Consider the following 20923-nt stretch of genomic DNA (forward strand, 5'->3'; position numbering starts at 1 on the left):
ATACTGATTTGATACACTCTTCCTCTTTCACCCCCCCTTGACAAGACAGGCTCTTGCACATGGGCCTTTCCCACCAAGGCCTGGAATGGCTGCTCCTTCTTACCCCTCACACTCACCTTCAATGCCATTTCTTCAGGGGAACCTTCCTGGAGGTAGACCTCCCACCTTCCCCCCCCCACCCCACCCCCATCATCTCCTACCACTTTTCTTCACCCTCCTCATGACCGCAGTGACTTGTCTGCTTGCTCACCGTCTGACTTCCCCACCTGCTGTAAGGCTGAGGAAAATGGGGATTGTGGCCGGTTTGTTCTCCACTATATAAGGAAGCATCTGGCCTGGCACACAGTAGGGCCTCAGTCAGTACTGGCTTAGTGGACAAATTCTGTATCTTCAAGCAAACCAGCCAAAACCAAAACCCCCATGCATACTTGTGCAAGTTTGCATGTGAAACAGCCCCATAATCCCTGCCTGCTTCTAGAGAAGTCTCCTGGGAGCCAGTCTGAGGCTCTCTGTAATACAAGACATGCATGGCAGTGACAGAGGAGAATGCTGAAAAGTGGCTGTCCCATATCTGATCAAAGTACAAATCTCTGCGGCCAGAAGAGGAGATGTACATCTTATGGAACTGACCAGAAAATGCAGTTCACGAGCCATTTCATTCTCTAAAACACATACTATTACAGGAAGCAGGGGCTGCAGATGCAAGCTGGGAAAATGAAAAATGAGCCCGTTAGGAACATAAAACACAGAGGAGAGGACATATATGCTGACTTCGCAAGTCATCTAGCACACTGCCCAAGGAGGAAAATGGCCTGTGTGCACAGGCACGTGCATGTAGCTGCGGCCCAGAACCTTGAGGCTCACAGTGAAATCATTTAAAGAAAAAAATAAATAAGATCTGGCACCAGACTGCCACCAGGCCTACAGGAGAGGCCCATGTCATCGCCAGACATAACCTAGCCCAGGGAAGAGCTCCCTGCCACACCCCAGTCGGTCAAAAATAGTGCCCTCTCTTATTCTCTTGCTTACTTAAAAATCTGTTAAACTGTTGGCCCAGTCATTTTCACGTCCTCCCCTGAGGTCGGCCGTTCTGCCACTGACTGCTGAGGGATGTGGGAGGCCCAGGCCAAGTGAGAAGAGCACCAGCCTCAGCCCCCACTTCCTGTCAACTGTGACAGCCTCACTGACTCCCCAAGCCACAGTTTCCTGACCATTCCTTAGTAAGTAAAGCAATGAACAACATAAAGAATCCTATTCTTACACAAGTCATGACGTTTCAGTTGCTTCCTCCTTCACATGAGGGCGGTGATTCTAGCCATTTATTAAACACTTATTATGTGCTAGCTTACATGAATATGGCCTGGCGCTGTAAAAGTAACAACTAATCTTAACAGGTCTCGGAGTGGGGGGAAAAAAACATACATGGCTCTGGTTCTGCTTTTTGTGTTAGGGGGTGGGAAATAAGGTTGGGGGAGTGAGAAGCAGGGGCAATTTTAAACTCAATGCCTTTGGCAATTCATGCTGACTCAGCATAGTGTATTAGAATAGGATTTTTGCTGGAAGCAACTGCCAAGGACCTGAGTTCTGCCTGGTGTCTCTCTGATGGCAGCTACTTGCCAAATGTTCAGGGAAGAAAGCGAGGCTGGAGGGTGGAACCCCAGTGCTGAGACCTCTCAGTTCAGAGTGAGTGTTCAGGGGCCCTCTGAGTAAACGGGGTCCCACTCTGGCCTCTGCAGACACAAGAGCCCAGAAGAGAAAAAGGACCGTTTGTTCATTCCCAAGGTTGGGGCTGCTGAGAACGGCATGGGCTGTGGTGGAGCAAGGGAACTGGAGCGGGATGTTTTGAGCTGCGCCCGCCCCCTCGGGGCCTGTCAGGGAGGTGGTGGGAGCATTCTGGATTGGTGCTCTCCTACCTGATGCTATGTGCGGCAGACCAGGCCTGGCAGCTTTCCCACAAGCCCAGCTCTCCCCTTCTCCCACAGCTGCCCAGGATCCGCCTGCCGCTGAGTTGGGGCAAGTCTGCCCCAAGAAAGTACACAGGACCCAGACAGGCCCCACAGGCATCTGGAGAAACGGCAGACCAAGTGGTGGGAAATGGTGGTCAGCCAAAAGCAGAAACCAAAATTACACAAAGGGAAAACAGGAAGAGTCCATGAAGCAAAAACGGCAAGTAAAGGTTTTGCATTTAACGCCCAGAGTGGCCTACCTTCGCTCTCTCAAGAATTCTCTTGACGGAGAAATCTGTCATTTGGGGCCCAGTGCCCACTGTTTGCCTGGAGTGCACGTGGAGGCCTACAGTCACCAGGGAACTCCAAACAGACCTGAACCTGTGGGGCCTGGCCCTCCCCTAGCAGGGTCTACAGATGTAGGAGCTCAGGTGTGTCCCCCCAGAGGTGAGGGTCCCTGACCAAAGTGGTGTATGCAGGCCAGGTGACCAGAAGAACCCAGGACCAGCCTATGCTGGGCCTTCTGTGAGCAACCTACACTGGGGAGTCCCCCAGAAGCTCCCCAGGCCGCGCAGTGTTTGAACCAGCCCCCTGACGCCAGAGAGCAGCCGCCTATTAGGGTGAGCATGCCTGAGGGGGCAGCAGGGGTGAGGCTGAGGGGGTGAGCAGACTGTCTCTCCACCACTACTCACCATGTACGAAGGAAAGATCAGAACTCGTTTGTGCTTGCCACAAGGCCACTGGGGGTCATCCAGGAGATTTGGGTCATAGTCCATAAAGTCTCCCAGGTCGCTACCTGAGAATCACACACAAAATAATCAATAGGGGCCCCGGACTCCCTGAAGCAGAAGCAGGAGGGCGAACGCCAAGACTAAAGTTAGACTGAAGCAAGGCCGGCCTCAGGTCGTTGAGCCCAGAGTCACAATGCACACTCTGCCCCTCAGGAAACATCCCTACATGCCAGGGAAGGGTATCCCCTGCACAAGGGGGGGGTCACAAAATACTTAACGTTCTGACAGTTTTTCCGCTTTAGAAAACTATGTATCACTCCCCCGGACCTGGGAGAGCACAAAACCTCACAGAGCATGGAAGATAAAGCGAGCACTCGGGTTACAAAATGGGGCACCAAGAAGGCGCACTTGCTAAACCTGCAGATCAAACGAGTAACTCAAGTCCTGCCTCGTGAGCTGCATGTTTCTGGTGTGAAGGCTTCCAGGCAGGCTACCGTGTCCGTCCACAGATCAGAGCGGCGCCAGGGCAGACAGCTGTCAATGGCTAGAGCTGGTGGGAACCGAAGGACGGTGCTTCCGAACTCAGCACCCAGACAGGCCTGAGGAATTCCCCCTTCACCTGGAGTTTCTCTGGAGTTTTCTCCCTTGTTCGCGTCTTACAAAGGTGTGTAGAGGCAAAGCTAGAAGCAAGCAAGCCCTCCTTCACACTCACAGGCCACGAGAATCACAAAAAGTTCTCACACCTGATCCCAATCGGAACACTGGGAAAATATCGGCAAGAAGCACGGTGAGATAAGGAGCTGAGTGGGGGGAGAGGGCGGTCCAGCCATTATCTGCACGCTACAGATGACCTTGGCATTTGTCCTTGCGGGAGCTTGGGAGTTGGTGGCTAAAACATCTCATTGGTGAGGTCCCCCTGTGGCCTGGCTGTGAACTTGTATGGTCTGAAATTGGGCTTGCCCCAAAGTCACGTGGCCCGTGGGATGGGTTCATGCTCCGTCCAGAGGCACCCGTCCTCCACTCTGCACACAGGGAGACCCAGCCCACACGGCGCACCGAGGCACCCTTCTCCACGCGCTGCCCGGCCCTGGCCCTGCCCAAGGTTACCTGTGTCCAGGCTCCCCTGGGTGCTGCTTGCGCGTCCTATGGAGAGGCTGCGGTGGCTCAGGTTACGGAACTGGGAGAAGGAGGAGGTGGAGTCTATGGTATTTCTCCGGGCTCCAAAGGCATTTGTGGGTAACAGAAATTGGGTGTAAGAAACAGTCTAAAAGGAGAAGACAAAAACGGACAAAATGGATTACTCCCAGGCAATGATAGGTTTGCATTCATATTCTTACATCTGCACTTCTAAAATCCAATGAGATCTGAGATGAAATTTGTTTTGGTATTTGTGCCAAAACCTAAACTCAACTAATTTGAGGCTACGTATAGTTTTAATTTATTGCACTTTGTGTGAATATTCGTGTCATATGGTAGTTTGAGAACTATCCCAGAAGCACTGGGATGTTGTGTAATACACGAGGCACATACCGCACTGGCTTTTTCTCTTTTTTTGAACACCACACGAGCTTTATACCCCACCAAGTGCAGAATTCCAGAACACGTCAGGCCCCAAGAGTGTCTGATAAGGGGTTGTGGCCTTCTGCATGTTCCGTTGGCAGATGTGATCTCTGATGCTTGTCTCTCGCTCACCTCCCTCATTCCTGCGTGAACACTCAACCTTCAGGAATGGACACAGAACAAGTGTTTTTCTTTCCACCTACTTGGAGAAGCACGGCCCATATACCCCCTGCTCGTGGGCTCAGGGCTGATGATGTCCGGGCACAGTGGTGACCAGCTGTTCTGGCAGAGGGGAGGTGGGGAGGTCACTAGGTGCCCCAGCAGCTTCAGCTGGAAGCAAGGTACCCTGAGATGGCTTCCCCAAATACTTGCTTCATCTCCATAAACAGGCTTTTGAAGGGTTTACAAAGATTACCTGGATCCAGCACAAAAAGGTCAAGTTCATCTTTGAACTTTCACCCCTCAGACTTCCACCCAGCAGCTCACTGGATTGCAGATAAGGAGGAATGTAACAGCTCTCCTGCTAGGTGCTCACTAAGGCTGACAGACTCAGCTTCTCAGGACCGTGGGAAGCCTCCCTCCCCCACCCCCCCAAAACAAACTTTCTAGTAGCGGGAATGTAGCTTGCTGACACCATCGGTTAATGCATGCTCAAACCACTCGATTCCAGAACATGCATGGGTGTGCGGGATACTCGTCAGTATCTGGCATTCCATCATAAATAGCACTGGGGGAGAAATACTATGCTGCTATTTCCTCACTGGCTCAGTGGGTTTCTGAGGGCACGCTAGGGGAGAGGGGACGGGCTGGCCCCAGACCTGGTTCCTCCACCATAAGCAAGGGTCGTGGTCTGTCACGCTGCTTCCAAGTCCTGACCCTGGTGGTGTCAGCAGCGACTTGCCGATTGGAAGCTAGGAAGCCTTACCTTCCCGTCAGCTCCCAGCTCCACACCTTCAAGGCCAATAATCTCTTTCAAGCTCACAGCACCTGTGGACTGCTTCCCTCCATCCAACTTCAAGTCCCTGGGGAGGACAAGCCCAAGGAAAAAAATGCTTTGGTTTGTACTCAAAAGAGCCACGACGATGTTTACTACACAAGACACCACAATCACACTGACGAAAACGAGCACGCAGGCCCTGGCCAACAGGATATCCCTCCGACCCTCCTGGGGGCCCGTTAGCACCACCTTGTTTCATCCACTTTGATATAAACGAAATGCAACCCTGCAGATGAAAGGCAGGCTCAGAAGCCGAAGGACAACTGATGATCCTCTATACAAGGCCCCTCAGCTCACAGTCCACTAACAGGAAGCCAGGGAGCATTCCCTGGGCATCACGGGGCAATGGTTGGTTCTCTTAGGCTCTGGCTCCTGGTTTCATTTTAAAGCTGGCAGAGACCACCTCTCCTGGCCGCCCCCTTTATTAGACAAGAGAAATCAATTCTTGTCCTAAACTGTTCCCAGGAGTACTGCTGGTAATGAAGGGATTAATGCCACCACAGTCACCCTAGCCTCCTCGCCAGGGGACCGGGAACACGATCATCTTTCTATAAAAGAACAATCTCCAGTATTATCAGGCATTTACACAGCACTTCACAATTTACAAAGACTTCTATGCATCATCTCTGCCACCCCTTAACATGAGCCTATCAGACAGGTATTGCTATTATTATCTTATTTCACAGAGAAAAGCCCATAGGAGGCTAAGTGGCTTGCCAAGGTCACCAGGATAGTAAGCTGTAGAGACTGGTTTTGCAGCCAGGGCTGTTTCTAGCACCTCAGGTTGCCTGAGAGACACAAGACCGAGCTGGCTGTGGTTACGCTCAGGTGTAACTGCTCACATTGTCAAGGATAATCCCCCTCCTTGCAGTGGTCCTCGGGCTTGGATGCTGATTAGAATCACCTGGGGATCTCTGACAAACTACCGCAGCCTGAACCCCACCCGCAGACATTCTGTTTCAGTTGGTATGGGGTGCAACCTGGGTGTCAGTTTTAAACACTTGCCAGGGGATTCTAAAATGCAGCCATGTTTGGGAAGGACTGTCTTCCAGTTTCTGGCTCTAGGATGTGGTGCTTGTTAGTCAAAAGTCATCTCAGGCTCGGCAGTGTTCTTGCTGTGTGGCCTGGAGAGAGGCACCACATTCAGGGGCTGGCTCCCACAACCTAAGCAAGAACAAGCAAAATGTAAAGGCAAGCCTCTCCAGGCCGAAGATAAAGAATTCAAGGAAAAAGAGAGGGAGCCGGGTGAGTGAGGGAAGAGACAAGGAACCTCCCCTTCTGGGAAGGAAAACAGGGCTTCTCTGATTTAGTTGAGCAATCACTGGCTCTATAAGCCTACCTCTAATGCAGAAGTGTGATTAATGACAGTTTTAAAAGAAATAGCCAAGGGGCACCTGGGTGGCTCAGTCGGTTAGGCATCTGATTTTCAGCTCAGGTCATGATCTCGGGGTCCTGGGATCAAGCCCCGAGTGGGCTTCGCGCTCAGTGGGGAGTCTGCTCGTCCCTCTCCTTCTGCCCCTCCCCACTGCTTGCGCATGCTCTCACTCTCAAATATTAAAAATAAAAAAGGGAATAGCCAAAATTTGCATCCAGTAAGTACTGCATTTTTTAAAGGTAGTCTCCTTAGGATGCCATGGTATTGCTATGCTCAAAACTTTCTGAAGCCCCTCTGGGAATCAACACTAAAGTCACGCAAAAAAAGCAAATAACCAACCCATTCCAGTCTGCAAACTTTGCATTTATACATATTTTTGCTCTGAACACTATTACTTGAATCAGTGCTCCCCCCCCCCGCCTACTGACTGGACTGTAAATGAGTGTAAATGACTTCAAGTAATTCCAGGCATCAAGCTCACCCCCTAGGGATGGTGCAGAACAGTAACTCATAGAGCTGTAAACACTGCTAGAAGTTGCAGACCCATCCAGAGCTCCAAGCATATTCTGAGCAATGAGAGTACTTTCGGGATATGCCTCCTCTGCAGGGGGCTGTGAGGTCCAGGATGATTGAAATCACGTCACTTTATAAACATGCCCTGTGAAAAGAGACCTGCATTCCAGGTATGGATCTTAAATGTGCAGTTGGAAGGACCACGCAAGTAGGAGGGGAGCCGAGCGGGGCTCAGCAAGGCCACCAGAATCCAGGGATGGCACATGCCAGAGACCACCCACCCTGCTGCCCTGCCTCCTGCGGGAGCCGTCCAGGCTGCCGGCCCTCACAAAGGGAAATGCCAACAGAGCAAGAACCTGAACCAGGCAACGAGGCAAAAGTAGCCATGAAGGGCAAGAAGAAAGGGGACAGCCATGGCAGCCCAGGAAGGGGAGCAGGTACAAAGAGCGCAGCGTCTTGCATTTCATGAAAGGCTCTCCGGCTCGCTTCCGCGACGTCCTCCTTGCCCGAAGTGCACCCTGGCAAGCACGTGCCTCAAATTCCCAACTCCCAAACAACTGTCTCCTTGTTTCCATTTTGCCAGACAGAAAATGTTATTTAGGGCTGAAACTAATTTAAAAGCAGGGCCCATCTTCATGAGGTAAGGAAACCCAAAGAAATAAGGATATTAAAATATGCCCATTTTAAGAGTGCTTCTGAATGGAGAGTTGGCTGCAGGCAGGGACAGAGGCTCATTCCATGTTTGTGTCCAGATATACACGATGTCTGATGTGTAGTATTTACTTAAAGAAGCCAGGCAGCCTGGCTCTTTGCTGTCTCATCAGTGCTGGTTCCTTAGCTAAGTGCTCTGCTGAAGGCTGGTATTAACACAAGCCACACGAAAATGCTGTTATTTGCCCATTTTGACCTATGTACACAGTGATTTCACATGGCACCACCTGATTTACAGAAAGGGTGTAGGACTACTACAGATAGGACTTACCCGTGAGTGAAAAGCAAGCAAGAGACCTATGGTCCCGGACGCCCCCCTTTGAGGGGAACTGTGAATGGTGCAGCTGCTTCACTCAGAAAATAGCTTTTAAAAACTCCAGTGAAGGGATGCCTGGGTGGCTCAGTCAGTTAGGCGTCTGCCTTTGGCTCAGGTCATGATCCCAGGGTCCTGGGATCGAGCTCCACATTAGGCTCCTTGCTGAGCAAGGAGCTCCTTGCTTCTCCCTCTGCCTGCCTGTCTCTCTCTCTCTGATAAATAAATAAAATCTTTAAAAAAAATCTTTAAAAAAATCAAAACTCCAGTGAAAAAGGATTAAGCAGAAGTCCCCGGGGAGTAGTGATAAAATCTTGATGTTTTCTTTCTAACATCATTATTCTGAATTCTCATTAAAATGGTGTATGAAAACAAGAAATATCGGTTTGGCTCAAAAGCCGGCATTAACCCTCCAGGAGCAGGAGAGAGCTGGGGAACACAGAGCTGCAGCTGTAATTGAAAGCAGAATGAAGTCGGACTTTCCAGTTTCTTTGAAAAGCCTAGGAGATTATTTTTCCCAGATACATGTAGAGTCCAAATATTAATTTATGTTCCACCTCCTTCTAAAAATGGCACGGAGGCAAGTTCAAATACCAGATGTGGACACTGGCCAAAACCGTGTGCATTACGGTTTACATGCTGTAGCTTGCACTCACAGACAAACATGGCTAGGCAGGTCCTACGGAAGGATCTCATTTGGACCTATGCACTAACAGAACCAGGGGTCAGGAACCATGGACAATGCAAGGGTCTGTTTTCTTCTCTTCCGCAGGCCCGGGGACGCTATAGCTCAGACCTACTTAGCTGCAAGAGCTCATTTCTCATCTATTCAAGTTTCTTTTGCAGAGGCTGTAAGCAACAGACACACTCTGAAAACCCAGCACAAAGGTTTTCTTACAAAGTCTGGCCAGTGGGGATGGGGATGGATGGGAGATGGTTTAAGGGGGCACGGGGTAGGGGCTTATAGAAGATGCGGGAGGTGGTGAAAACAGAAAATGAAAATGCATTTGGGGAGACAGCCATATACCCTTAAGCAAGGGGCAGAAATAGAGGTTCTTTGTGGAGCGAAACCCTATTCTTCAGAGGATGGCCCTGCAGTTCATTGAATGTAGCTCTCCTTGAAAGCCTGTGACTTGGTGGTTGGAAACCCCCTGGACGTGTCTTAGTTTCGGCTCCCACGGCAAAGAGCAAATACACATGATTTTGCAGTTGTGGAATCATCTGGTCAGAGCACATGGCCAATCTAGATATCCTGGTGCCCAAAGGGGATTACCTAGGTCACTGTAACCACACTACGGCCACTCCTGATTTCATCCAGTGTAACGGGCAAAATGATCTTTCATTACCTTTTCTGATGCTCAAGGAGCCATAATGCATGGAACTGATCAAACAAGATTCCCTATTAAATAACAAGAAGTTTCGGGGCACCTGGGTGGCTCAGTCGGTTAAGTGTCTGCCTTTGGCTCAGGTCATGATCCCAGGATCATGTTGCAATGTTGCTCATGATCAATGTTGCAAATGGGGCTCCCTGCTCCACGGGGAGCCTGCCTCTCCCTCTGCCCCTCCTCCCCTGCTTGTGCGTGCTCTCTCTCTCTCTCTCTGACAAAATCTTTAAAAAAGAAAAAAAGAAGTTTAAGGTAAGGCCTTTTCCTTAAGGAGCATATAATCAGTGAACCAATGTTACTCCTAATAAAAAATGATTTAAATACTTAACACCTGGAAAGTAGATGGAACTGTGTGAGTAATCCAATTAACTAGTTTCCAGGGCTTTCAGCCTCCAAGATGGCCTGACTGCCACTTGTGATCATTTAATGGTGCTCTAAACTTGAGACCTTGGAATGCCAAACAGAAGCATCACTGGGCACTTGCTCGTTAAGGGACAACAATAGTTTGAACACTTTGATGCATAAACAATTTAAAAGCCAGTTAAATATTAGGTTTTCCAGATCTTTCAGAAAAAAAAAATTTGCTGCAGAGAGCAAAGCTTGAAAGCTGATTAGGAAATACCACTTGTGAGCTAGTTTTAATTAAGAGATTATGCATCAACTGGAACTCAGTGATACAAGCATTTATCATAGTTTAGGAAGTCCTATTTCTCGCCTCTTCAGATACAATACAGCTGCCATCTTGGATTGGATCTGCTTACTTGTATCAGAGCAGAGCGTTACACCACCACAGTTCAGAGTCAATGGGACAAAGCCCAGGGCTGACAGGAAAAAGTGAAATCAAAGCAGCTTTTAGTCTACAAGTCCTGCCCCTCACACTCAGCACTCCATCGATAAGCCATCCCCTCAAGGTTAACTGGCAGACAATGAAGGGGACTTAATGTAGCTTACACCAAAATCTTTGTCTAAGGGCAGCTCTTATAAATAGCTGGATAATGGCATGATTCATCCATCAGATCATTCCAGAATCTGTCTGTGTGGGAATATGGCTGGTGTGAGGAAAGAAACACAATTTGTGAATGTGTAATTTTCCACAACGAAAAGAGATGTGCAGGGGGAAAGTGGGTAGGGAGGAAGAGGGGGATGGCAGGGGGCACTTAGGCTTCCAGGCCCCCTCTCAGAAGCTATGTCACAAAACAATCAACACTCAGGAAACGGACCCAAGAGAATGACCTCATCTGAAATGCCCCCATGCCAAAAGCTAAGAAGGACATAAACAAATACCACGTGGGCACTGCTCTTTTATTTTTTTAAGATTTATTTATTTATTGGGACACCTGGGTGGCTCAGTCGGTTAAGTGTCTGCCTTCGGCTCAGGTTATGATCCCAGGGTCCTGGGATCGAGCCCCACATTGGGCTCCCTGCTCAGCGGGGAGCCTGCTTCTCCCTCTGCCTGCTGCTCCTCCTGCTTGTGCTCTCTCTAGCAAATAAAATCTTAAAAAAAAAGATCTATTTATTTGAGAGAGAGTGAGAGGGGAGGTGGGGCGGGGGGTGGAGGGGACGTAGAGGGAGAGGCAGAGAATCTCAAGCAGTCTCCCCGCTCAGCGTGGGGCCAATTTGGAGCTCGATCTGATGACCCTGAGATCACAACCTGACCCAAAACCAAGAGTCGGACACTCAAATGACTGAGCCACCCAGGCAACCCTGGACACTGCTATGTTAAAACATGCCCCCAGAAGTACCTTGTGCTGCGCTGCGAAGCCATGTTCTTCACCACATGGTCTCACACATATCCATAGTAAGCGAACCCAGTCACTATCGTTCAATCAGGTCTGGTTATCTGAATGGGTCTGTTCCTACACACACACATCATCAAGCTGGAATCATCCGACGTGGTTATTTTACATAACCGAATCACAAGTTAACTGGGTTCACTGCTACTTCCTTCTGATTGGATCCCTATATACAGAAATACCTACTGATGTCAGTTTCAGGAAATAAAGTGCATCTGGGCACTTGTGTCAGTCCCCGTATGCAGACAGTCCTGGGACTGGCCCTCAATACGATGCCTGCAGTCTCTCACTCACCAGTGCGTTGTGTTCCAAAGCTTTTGAGTTGGCCTTCTGGAACTCAGAACGCATTTCCCACTGAAATGATGTTGCAAATGGAGATCAGCCCACAGTGTGCTCTTTTAGCCTATAATGTCACCGAACTAGCCCCATAGCAAAGCAAGAGTTCTGGTTTCAGGAGCAACAGCTCAGAGGCGTGTAAGAGGGTGAAGAAACAGGAAAAAGTGGAGTCTCTCTCATGGTTTCCTGGTTTGGGGCTAACCTTCAACATTTTAAAGGCGATCAAGTTTGCATTATTTCCACTTTCCTCTCTGGACCTCCTTTTCCTTCTCAGGACCCCAGGATCCTCACTCCTAAGCTGTTCCTGTCTCACAATTTCTCCCCTCTCTCTACTTCTGAACCCATAGATTGCTTGGCAGCTCCTGGCCCCAGGGTGATAGCACAGCAGCCCAGAGGACAGGACCAGGGCCCAAGAGGAGGGGACAGTGGTCTTAGGTAGAGGTGTGGCTGAGCTGTTCATCAAGTGGGGTCTGCCTACTTAAGAGAGTCGGGAAACTTACTTGCAATTTATTTTGTAAGCAAAGGGTTGCCAAGCCAAACCACAGATCCACACTAGAAAAGAGAAGGCAGTGACTCATGTGGATAAAAGGCAAAAAGACTCCGTCGGGCCTTGGCAAACTGCTGGTTGAGAGAAGAGGAGCTGGTTCAAGGCTGGGACTCTTCCCAGAAAATAGTATAATTTACAAGCTTAATCTGAGAGGAGTGTTTACAGCTATGAGAAGGTTTGATGTTACAGTTATAGTGAAAGAGATGGGCAACATCTGTTCCTCTTCTGTGACCAGCTTCCAATAGCTTGTTTTGAAAGGTGGGATTTGGCAAAGCTTCTTCCCACCAGCAAGAGAGATGAAAACAAAACAATCAGCTCCTCATATCCCATACAAGCACATGTAGGGGATAAGAGAAAAAAAAAAGACTGGAAGGAAATAGGCCAAAATGTTAATGAAGGTTTTGTTCAGGAGGTAAGGGCTCAGTAAATTTTACCTTCCTTTCATTTTCACACACATTCTAGATGTTTAAAAATAAGCATGTACCACTAAGGAAAACAATTTAAAGACCAGATAAAAGCAGATCTGAAGATGAATCCCTTGTTGTTTGTAGAAACAGGGCCGGCTAACTCATCAAAAATCGGACTGAGATTTGCTGTGTTGGGGCAGACTTAAAAAGAACAATGAAATAATTCTGTGACTCGACAAAAATGGAACCAAAGTGAACATTTAATGAGTACCTACTACGTACGGCCTGGCAGGCTGCTCAGAGCTTTCATATTTAATACTGTCAAAACTCCAAGGCTGACATCATAGCCAGTTTTACAGATGAGTGGGCCTGGGACCAGCAAAGCTAATTAATTTGCTGGGACTGCGGATTCTGCCTGACCGCCAGCTCTATCCCACGCATCCTATGCTCCTTGGCTTCAGATGCCCCTCAGCACCAAAGGCAGGGATGGAGGACTGTGGTTTTCCTACTGGGACCATGAAGGATGGAGTGAAAATGAGTGGGCTTCTTATTCCCACTCACTTTTCTGGAATAACTGTGGTTAGCTATTTTATTTATGGGCATTCTGTGTAAACTTGTATTGGAGGAATGATTTCTTCAGCAAAAAAAAAAAAAGTCTGAAAACCACAGGACTGAACAGTCTCCAAGTCCCTTCTAGCTCTAAAGATCTATCTTTGGAGTTGAAGTGTGCTCCTTACCACTGAACTCATGAAATAGCATGTGGCGAATCTTCTGGGTCATGTATCCTTTAGGGAGTTAGCCTGGGGATACCCCGAGAAGTGGCAATGCCCTCATGTCCAGGAGGGGCTTCTGCACCCTTGCAAGTGGTTTTTGCTCATTGAGCTCAGCCCACAGGCCTGTGTTATGACTGACAACTCACCCTTGTTAATGATTAGTGGGACTCGGGCCCAACTGAAATTTACTTGAAAGGAGTTAGCGCAGCCTGTAAGCCAGTCTTCAGTCTAAGCATGCAAGTAAATCCCAACATCTTCCCAACACATGTGCCTGATTAGACATGGCCATGCTGGGCCCCAGAAAAGGCCAGACAGCGAGGACCAGACCACACGCCAGTGTGTGAAGGTGTCAGTGGGTGGTGGGAAGGACCAAGGCAGAGCCTCACTTCACCTAACATGGAAAGGGCACCAGTGACAAGATGAAGCTTCCCACTGCCCCATGGGTAGTACTGGGCCTGGGAAAACCAACCCCTTCTAACTGTGCAAAAGTCAACTCAAAGATGACCCTTGCTTTAAGCAAAAGCAGTATATATGAAAAGGAAAATCACATGTTGATCAAGGGCTGGAAAAGCCAGCCAGCTGAAAGCCAGAAAACTGATGGGGCTTGGGCAGACCAGGTGTGACATCAGCAAAAGGCCCTTGGCATTCCTGGGTTTAATATGCGGGGTGTTAATATTTGTGAGCAACTCAAGGAGCACAGCACAAGTGATCCATTGTGTTGGTGAGGCTAACATATGGGGGAGTCGTCTGGCTGGGTAGGTCAGGCAAGGGAACCTAGTTGGGGCTTAGCACCTGCATCTGGGTTCAGCCTGACCCCACCTTTAGTCACCACAGACTTAGCAGCTTTCACTGTGGCCATGACAGTTATTTGCAGAAAAGCAGGGCGCAGAGGTCCATGACCGATCATCCTTGTTGGCATCTTCCGGGCCCCTCCTTCTGACTGCCCATCGAGTGCTGCCATTCCTATCAAGATGCCCACAGGGATGGGGTGCCAGGCTGAGGACCCCAGGGAGCACCTGCTCCTGCTGAGGCAGACAGTCTGGCCATCATTTTTAGGGGGCAATGATATAGTCATAAAATTAGCCATTCTCCAAAGTCTAGAGACACAGTCCTCAGAAATACCATTTGTATCACTCATTCAACAAATACAGTGTCACAAGGCACACTGCGGTGTGAGTGATGCCTTGAGAACTAAGACAATCCACCCTCAAGGAGGGTTAAGGTCAAATACAAAGACATGAAAATGTATTTGTTAAGTGCTCAGACAAGCCTAAGGGCACCATGGAACACGAGTGGCCTCTTAGTAGGGCCTTGAGGCAGGGCGTTAGGGGGGACTATGAGGGTGGCCTGAGAAAGGGCCCTGGAGGAGAGGTCTGAGTTCCATCAGTAAGAAGCTCCAGTGGGATGAGGGGCAAGAATAGTCTTTCAAACTCTGCACCAAGTATAAATGCCCCAAAGGCAAGGAGAACCTGTCATGGAGCTGGGTATCCTACTAAGGCCAACAAGAGAGGCCATGGGAAGAAGATGGGTCTGAGAGAAGAACTGAGGCCAGAGCCTAAGGCCCTGTCTTTGTGTTCACTACTCTAGAAAACCACAAAAGAGACTTTCAGCAGGGGTCATAAACCTCGAGTTGCAAAAATGACAAGCATCCAGGGTGCGAGGGCTCCCATGTATCTGACTTTGGTCCTATTTTCCTAAACGCAACACTAGTTCCGGCTGAGGGCTGTGGTCAGGAGCCCACAGTGGCACTGGTGAGAACCGAGGGGGCTGGCAGCACCAGTTTCGGGGCCCAGGGCTGGGAGGCTGCAGGGCTGGGGGTGCTGCTTTCGCCTGGGATTTGGAGATGTATGGAGTCTGATTAGACATTGTCTTCTCAATAAAATTGAAAAAAAAAATAAAAACAAAATGAAAGTGAAACAAAGATATTTTCCGATCAAACTTGAAGCAATGGATCCGTACTAAAGAAATAGTAAAGGAAGGGCAAGTTCTTCAAGATGAGACCAAAAGAGAGCCACCGGGAAATTTAGAAGTTTGGGAAAGAATGAACACTGGAATGAGCATTTATCTGGGTAAATGCAAGGTCTATGTTTTTGTTCCTTTCTGCCATTTCCCTCTATTTCTTTACAAACTACACGACTGTTTGAAAACACTAAGAGTTTCCTCTTTCAGGGAAGCATGTTTGCGGGGGGTGGGGGGCAGAGTAAAGGGATCCTTACATCCTGAGGATTCCCTCCTGGGACTGATGCCGGGTTAAGGCCTGGGGTCCTTCGGTGGCCTCCACAGATTCAGTGTGGGCACAGGTGGATTCTCCCGTGAGCCACTTATAGCAGAGATGGCAGACAGGCCCACAGTACCCAGGAAGGCCAAAGACTACATTTCCCAGATGCCCGGAGGCGGCCTACGTTCTGCTGAGCCCAAGCCCTCCTGTGGAGGCTGGAGGTAGAAGTAACACAGAGTGGAGCCGGGGGTCAGAGCTGTGGGGTGGAGACATCCACAGCAGTGTTTCCATAGGAGAAGCCCAGAGTGTGGCCGCATGTTTGTCCCAGCTGCACTGCTTCCCACGGGCTCGCTCCTGGGTGTCTATACTGCTTTCTCTCTTTCCTGGACCACCCTAAGTCCACTGCTTGCCCCCAACAGTCAGGGAGGATCCTGTTGTCTGAGCATATCCCACCCTGTACTCCATCTCTCCGTGCCCATCAGAGCCACAGCAAGACTCTGAGTTCCTAAACTGGAAGAGCAGGAACAAAGGACAGTTATTAGAAGCATGTTGTTTTATCTAACAGATGATTTCTTGAAGTGCTGTATGCACGCAAACTCTGCTAATCAAATGATATTTTAAGAAAGAAGAGAGCTCATTAAGCAAGCAAGGAGACCTTTTATTTAAAAAAAAAAAAAAAAAAAAGCCCTGTCACCAATCCTTTTGTGAAGGAAAGACATATTTGGTGCTAATGTAACTACTTAGCACACTTTCTCAAAGAGCAGCATTTTCCAGCATGGTGTAAAGACAGGAAGAAGACCCTTACCAGTGTCTGAATCGCCTCCTGGTGGTGTTTGTGGGGTGACTGGCTAGGGCTGGGTGGGTACTGGGGAGACCTCAGCAAGCAGCACTTCAGGATCCTGAACCAGCGACGCCCACACGCAGCCTGGGTGTCTGCACCACGCTGATACCTGCATCATGCTACCTCCTCCCCACTTCTATGGACCCTCCTATTCTCTAGCCAACAAACATTCAGATGAGGGGAATCACAAATTATTTTCACCCAAGACTCCACCCAGAGATGCCTGGGGTTTGCCCTTGGAGGAGCCAGGCTGCAAGGTGAAGTACAACCTCCAAAGCCTTTGGAAGGTCACCACCCAGCACCAACGCCACTGGGTCCCCAGGACATGGCCCTCCTAGGGCACATACACAGAGCTCCACCAGCACCCAGATACGCACTAGCCAGCCAGTGTCTCGCACTGGTGGTCCTGAGCCAGCAGGCAGAGCCCCAGGGCATGACGGTGAAAAAAATACACACTCGGCTCTCAGCTGTGCATCAGTGCTTTGGGAACTGCTCCTGTGGGGTCTGTCTGCCCCAAAGCAGAGAATACAGCACCTCACAGAGCCTGCGGTCGGCCTGCCCGCCCTCCCTCCTACCTTGGCCACCACTGCTATGCCAGTCTGCCCCAACCTCATACCCGCAAACTGAGAATTCCAGAACCCACCTCATGAGCTTCTGGCGAAGATTAAATGAGTGAATGTATAAAAAGCCCTTAGCACGGCACCTGACATACCATAAGCCTTTTTTATGCTTCAGCTTGTGTTCCTACTGTTACTGTGTTCACACAGATGTGGGACTACCTAATCAGCAAATCCTAAGGAAATAGGCTCTTTTTCTCAAGTATCTTTATCTATGAATCAAGGCAGGAAAGAACAGTTTGAAGAGTATAGTATTTGCTAAACAACCAGAGCGGTCTGCTTCAAGCAGGAGCTCTAGAAATCACTGTGAATGATTCTACTGTCAGCTTGGAAATATAAACCTGATGGCATACAAAATGACCCCAAACAAGCCCACACTGGGAGACCATGTACCAAACAAAACTGCAAAGTCACCAGACCTGTGCTTAAAACAAAAAAACAAAAAAACCTCAAATTTTAAAAAACTGAATGGAGAATCATTATTCAGATAGGAGCTCTAGTTCTAGCAGCTGATTGTCAGTGGATGGAAAGTGTGAACAGCATGCCTCATTCATAAACTCCTCATTCAACCAGACTTAACAGCTTCCACATTAGCAAAATTGACAAGGATGAGAACGGAGTGTGCAGGATCTCTGGAGAGTCTAGTCAAACCTCCACACTGTACGAACTGAGACCTGGAGCAGGCTGAGTGATGGGCCTGTGGCCGTGACGTCCAGGACAGCTCACTTCTGTCTCTACCCCCTCCCCTCACTACCTAGGGGAAATCGCTGCAGTCTGGGTCAGCAATGGGGGTCCTGCGGGGATGGTGCTTTACCCAATTCTCTCAACGTGCCAGGCGTTATAGGGAATCCCCACCCCACCCCCAAGCAGTTCACAAGGGGCCAGACCACCTTCTATATCCTCAGACATCAACAGTGAGGCTGGAAAAATCCTTCTCCGCTTCTCCAAGACCTCATACTTCTAAGTCTTGATTAAGAGCTGCTGTCTCTGGGGAGCACTCCCTGATCCCTGAGTTCCTTGAGCACCTTCCTCTGTGCTCCAGCTGCACACTGCTGAGGACTCACTTCATTGTTTGTTCTTGCATCTGATGGTCACTGTCTTTACTAGCTGGTTTGTGTCTCCTACCCTTAGAGGGTGACAAGTCAAGAGACATTTTCATGTTCACCACTGTATCCCTACTGCTTAGAACAGTGCCTGGCACATGTAGGTTTGATGGGTTCTGTGGAGTGAATGAGTAAATCCTGCTGTGCCGTAGTAGTGCCTGAATTTCTACTCAGGAGGCAGGCACGGGTGGCAATATACTTGGGAGGGGATGGAGACTTACACAGCAAGCTCTTGGCTTTTACTGCCAATAGTAGATACAATATAAATGTGGGTGTTGCTAAAGATCTGGGGGCAGTTAAAGCACTCCGTAGCACTTCTCTGGGACTCCCAAGTTGTGCTGGGTTGGTTGTTTACATGTCTGGCTTCCAGCTTGGTAATAAGCTCCTGAAGAGTGGGTCTTACTCATCCCTAAACCCTCCCAGCCTCCATCAAGGCCTTGTACCCATAGGGGCAGAAGAAACGCATGAGTAAATGAACGAATAACTAGTAAAACCTCTCCTCAGACTGGCCTGTCTGCTTTGTTCAACTGATGTCAGGAGCCAAAGTAAGTGCTCAGTTCAGTTTAAAACCAAGAACAAAGCTTTGGGGTCAGGGCCAGCCAAGACGTGAGAGCCAGACTTGGGAAGCTCCAGCGCAGCAGGAGAAGCCAGAAAACAGAGCCGGAAAGAGATAAGGCCATCCTGATAGATGCTTTCCTCATAAAAGAGGTTCAAGTACACACTGGATGAACTTCTGAGTTTCCTGTTTTTAAAACTTCCTTATGATGAAGTTGGAGCTGGACACCATCCCTTTTAGCAGGGGGGGTTTACGCTTGTCTGGAATAATCAGGCGCCTGTGGCTCAGTCCATGTGCATAAGCACAACAGAAAAATGGCGACCAGAAACCACAAAGTCAATGGGCTAAGGTGGCTGGAGTACTGGGTTCTGGAGCTGCTGGTTCTGCTGGGCATCCACCCCTGTGCCCAAGGGGCCCCAGCTATGAAGCAAGGAGGCCAGGCCACGTCATCTCTGAAATCCTTCCCACCCCTGCAATGCTTGGATTTGTGTCCCAGTCACACCGAGAACTCCAGCAGAAAGGTATTAGTTAATACAGGCATGAACTAAAGTACCATAAAGTATGTATGTATATAATTTACCAGTATAAATACTTCCATTACTTGAGTATAGCGATTTCCCAATACTTAATAAAAACAATCCTAGTTTTAAGTGGCAGTTATTCATGAATAGGATGTCTGCTTATCAAAAAATTTACAAAGCAGTACTGCTTCTTCATCCTGCTGCTAAATTACAATATTTTGAATGGTGTTCGTAGCTTCTTGTGTGAGTTCTTAAGCAGAATATACTACAGAAACAGGCATGTTCTTTTCTCTGTCAGGCATTACAAAGGACCTGGTGTTTTTCTGTTACAGAAAATTAACCTTACTGCACTTTGGTTTCCTCATTTGTAAAGTTTGAAGGAGTAGAGTTTATTCATGTCAAAGATCTAAAGTTTATGCCCTGTGATCCCCCTAAACACACTTTGCTGCTTCCTCTGGGGCCAGCAGCTGGAGAGCTGAGCGAGCCGGCCACCCTGTGCCATCTCCCCTGTAACACACGGGACCCTCCCAGTGGGAGTCAAGGAGACCCAGGCAGTGACGGCCGCCCCTCTCCCTGTACCCTGGTGGCCAGCTAGCATTTCCTCCAGGTGTCAAAGATGGGGACGGCCATGCATTTCTAATAAGGATATCAAACAGATAGTCTGGGTGATCTCTTCCTGGGCAGTTTAAGTTAAAATATGTTCCCACGAGCTCTGCGTAAAATGCAGTGATCTTCAAAGTTAATGACACCGGTAGCAACTTGCGATCCCCACCCTACAGAGGAACAAAAGCAGAGGCTCACAGAGGCGAGCGATTCGCCCAAGCAGAAAACTACAAGTCTCCCAAGTTCTCCTCATCGTTCCCCACATTGCGTTTACTTAAGAAATGTGGGGTCCTTGGGGCACCTGGGTGGCTCAGTCGTTAAGCATCTGCCTTTGGCTCAGGTCATGATCCTGGGGTCCTGGGATCAAGCCCCATATCAGGCTCCCTGCTCTGCGGGAAGCCTTCTTCTCCCTCCCCCACTCCCCCTGCTTGTGTTCCCTCTCTCGCTGTGTCTCTCTCTGTCAAATAAATAAAATCTTAAGGAAAAAAAAGAAATTTGGGGTCCTTGACAAGTTGGCCCCATCTACCTCTGTGTGAGGTGCTGTGCTGGACCTCGTATAGTCAGTCGCCCTGTGAGTCTTAGTTCACCTCTGCGAGACAGTTATCATAAAAGCTCCATTTCACAGACGGCTTTCTGTGAATATGGAACTTGTTTTGCCTGTTGGCCAGACTGAGTCGTGGAAAGTCCTACGGCTGGACAGACTTGGGTTCAAACTCCCATTCTGGCCCAAAGCTGATGTTTGAGACCATAACTCTTGAGGATCAGTGGTCCTATCTATAAAATGGGGATAAGTACTTGGGTACCATAGTAAGGGGGCCCCAGAACTTGGAAATAAAGGCACCATTCCAGAATGAAACAAACATGGAACAGTTCTAAGACAAAAGCACAGAGAAGTGAGATTGCGTTACAGAAACCGAATGAGTTCTCAGCCAGGAAGAGCTGGCAGTCACCTGACCGAACATCTTTAGCATTAATTAAAAGTGCTAATTAATTGTATGTGAAATTTTAATGTGTCTCCCCCTCTTGGTTTTAAGTTCCAAGAGACAGGAACCAGGCCCACCTTTATCCCAGCACCTA

At 48.9% G+C, this 20923-nt stretch overlaps 1 protein-coding gene across 5 annotated transcripts in view; it reads right to left on the bottom strand.

Moving 5' to 3' along the window:
• Window positions 1–20923, bottom strand: part of CABLES1 (Cdk5 and Abl enzyme substrate 1) — a 110598-nt gene that overhangs the window by 16534 nt on the left and 73141 nt on the right. For all 5 annotated transcript variants that reach the window (XM_073898411.1, XM_073898410.1, XM_073898413.1 and 2 more), the window contains 3 exons: window positions 5163–5259; window positions 3785–3941; window positions 2639–2742 (listed from right to left, as the gene is read on the bottom strand). In XM_073898411.1, coding sequence (XP_073754512.1) covers window positions 2639–2742; window positions 3785–3941; window positions 5163–5259 — 358 coding nt within the window. The remainder of the gene's footprint in view (window positions 1–2638; window positions 2743–3784; window positions 3942–5162; window positions 5260–20923) is intronic.

The sequence above is a fragment of the Callorhinus ursinus genome, unplaced genomic scaffold (genome assembly GCF_003265705.2).
Source record: "Callorhinus ursinus isolate GAN/ISIS: 27379988/994484 unplaced genomic scaffold, GSC_fseal_2.0 scaffold11, whole genome shotgun sequence".
Taxonomy (NCBI): Eukaryota; Metazoa; Chordata; class Mammalia; order Carnivora; family Otariidae; genus Callorhinus; species Callorhinus ursinus.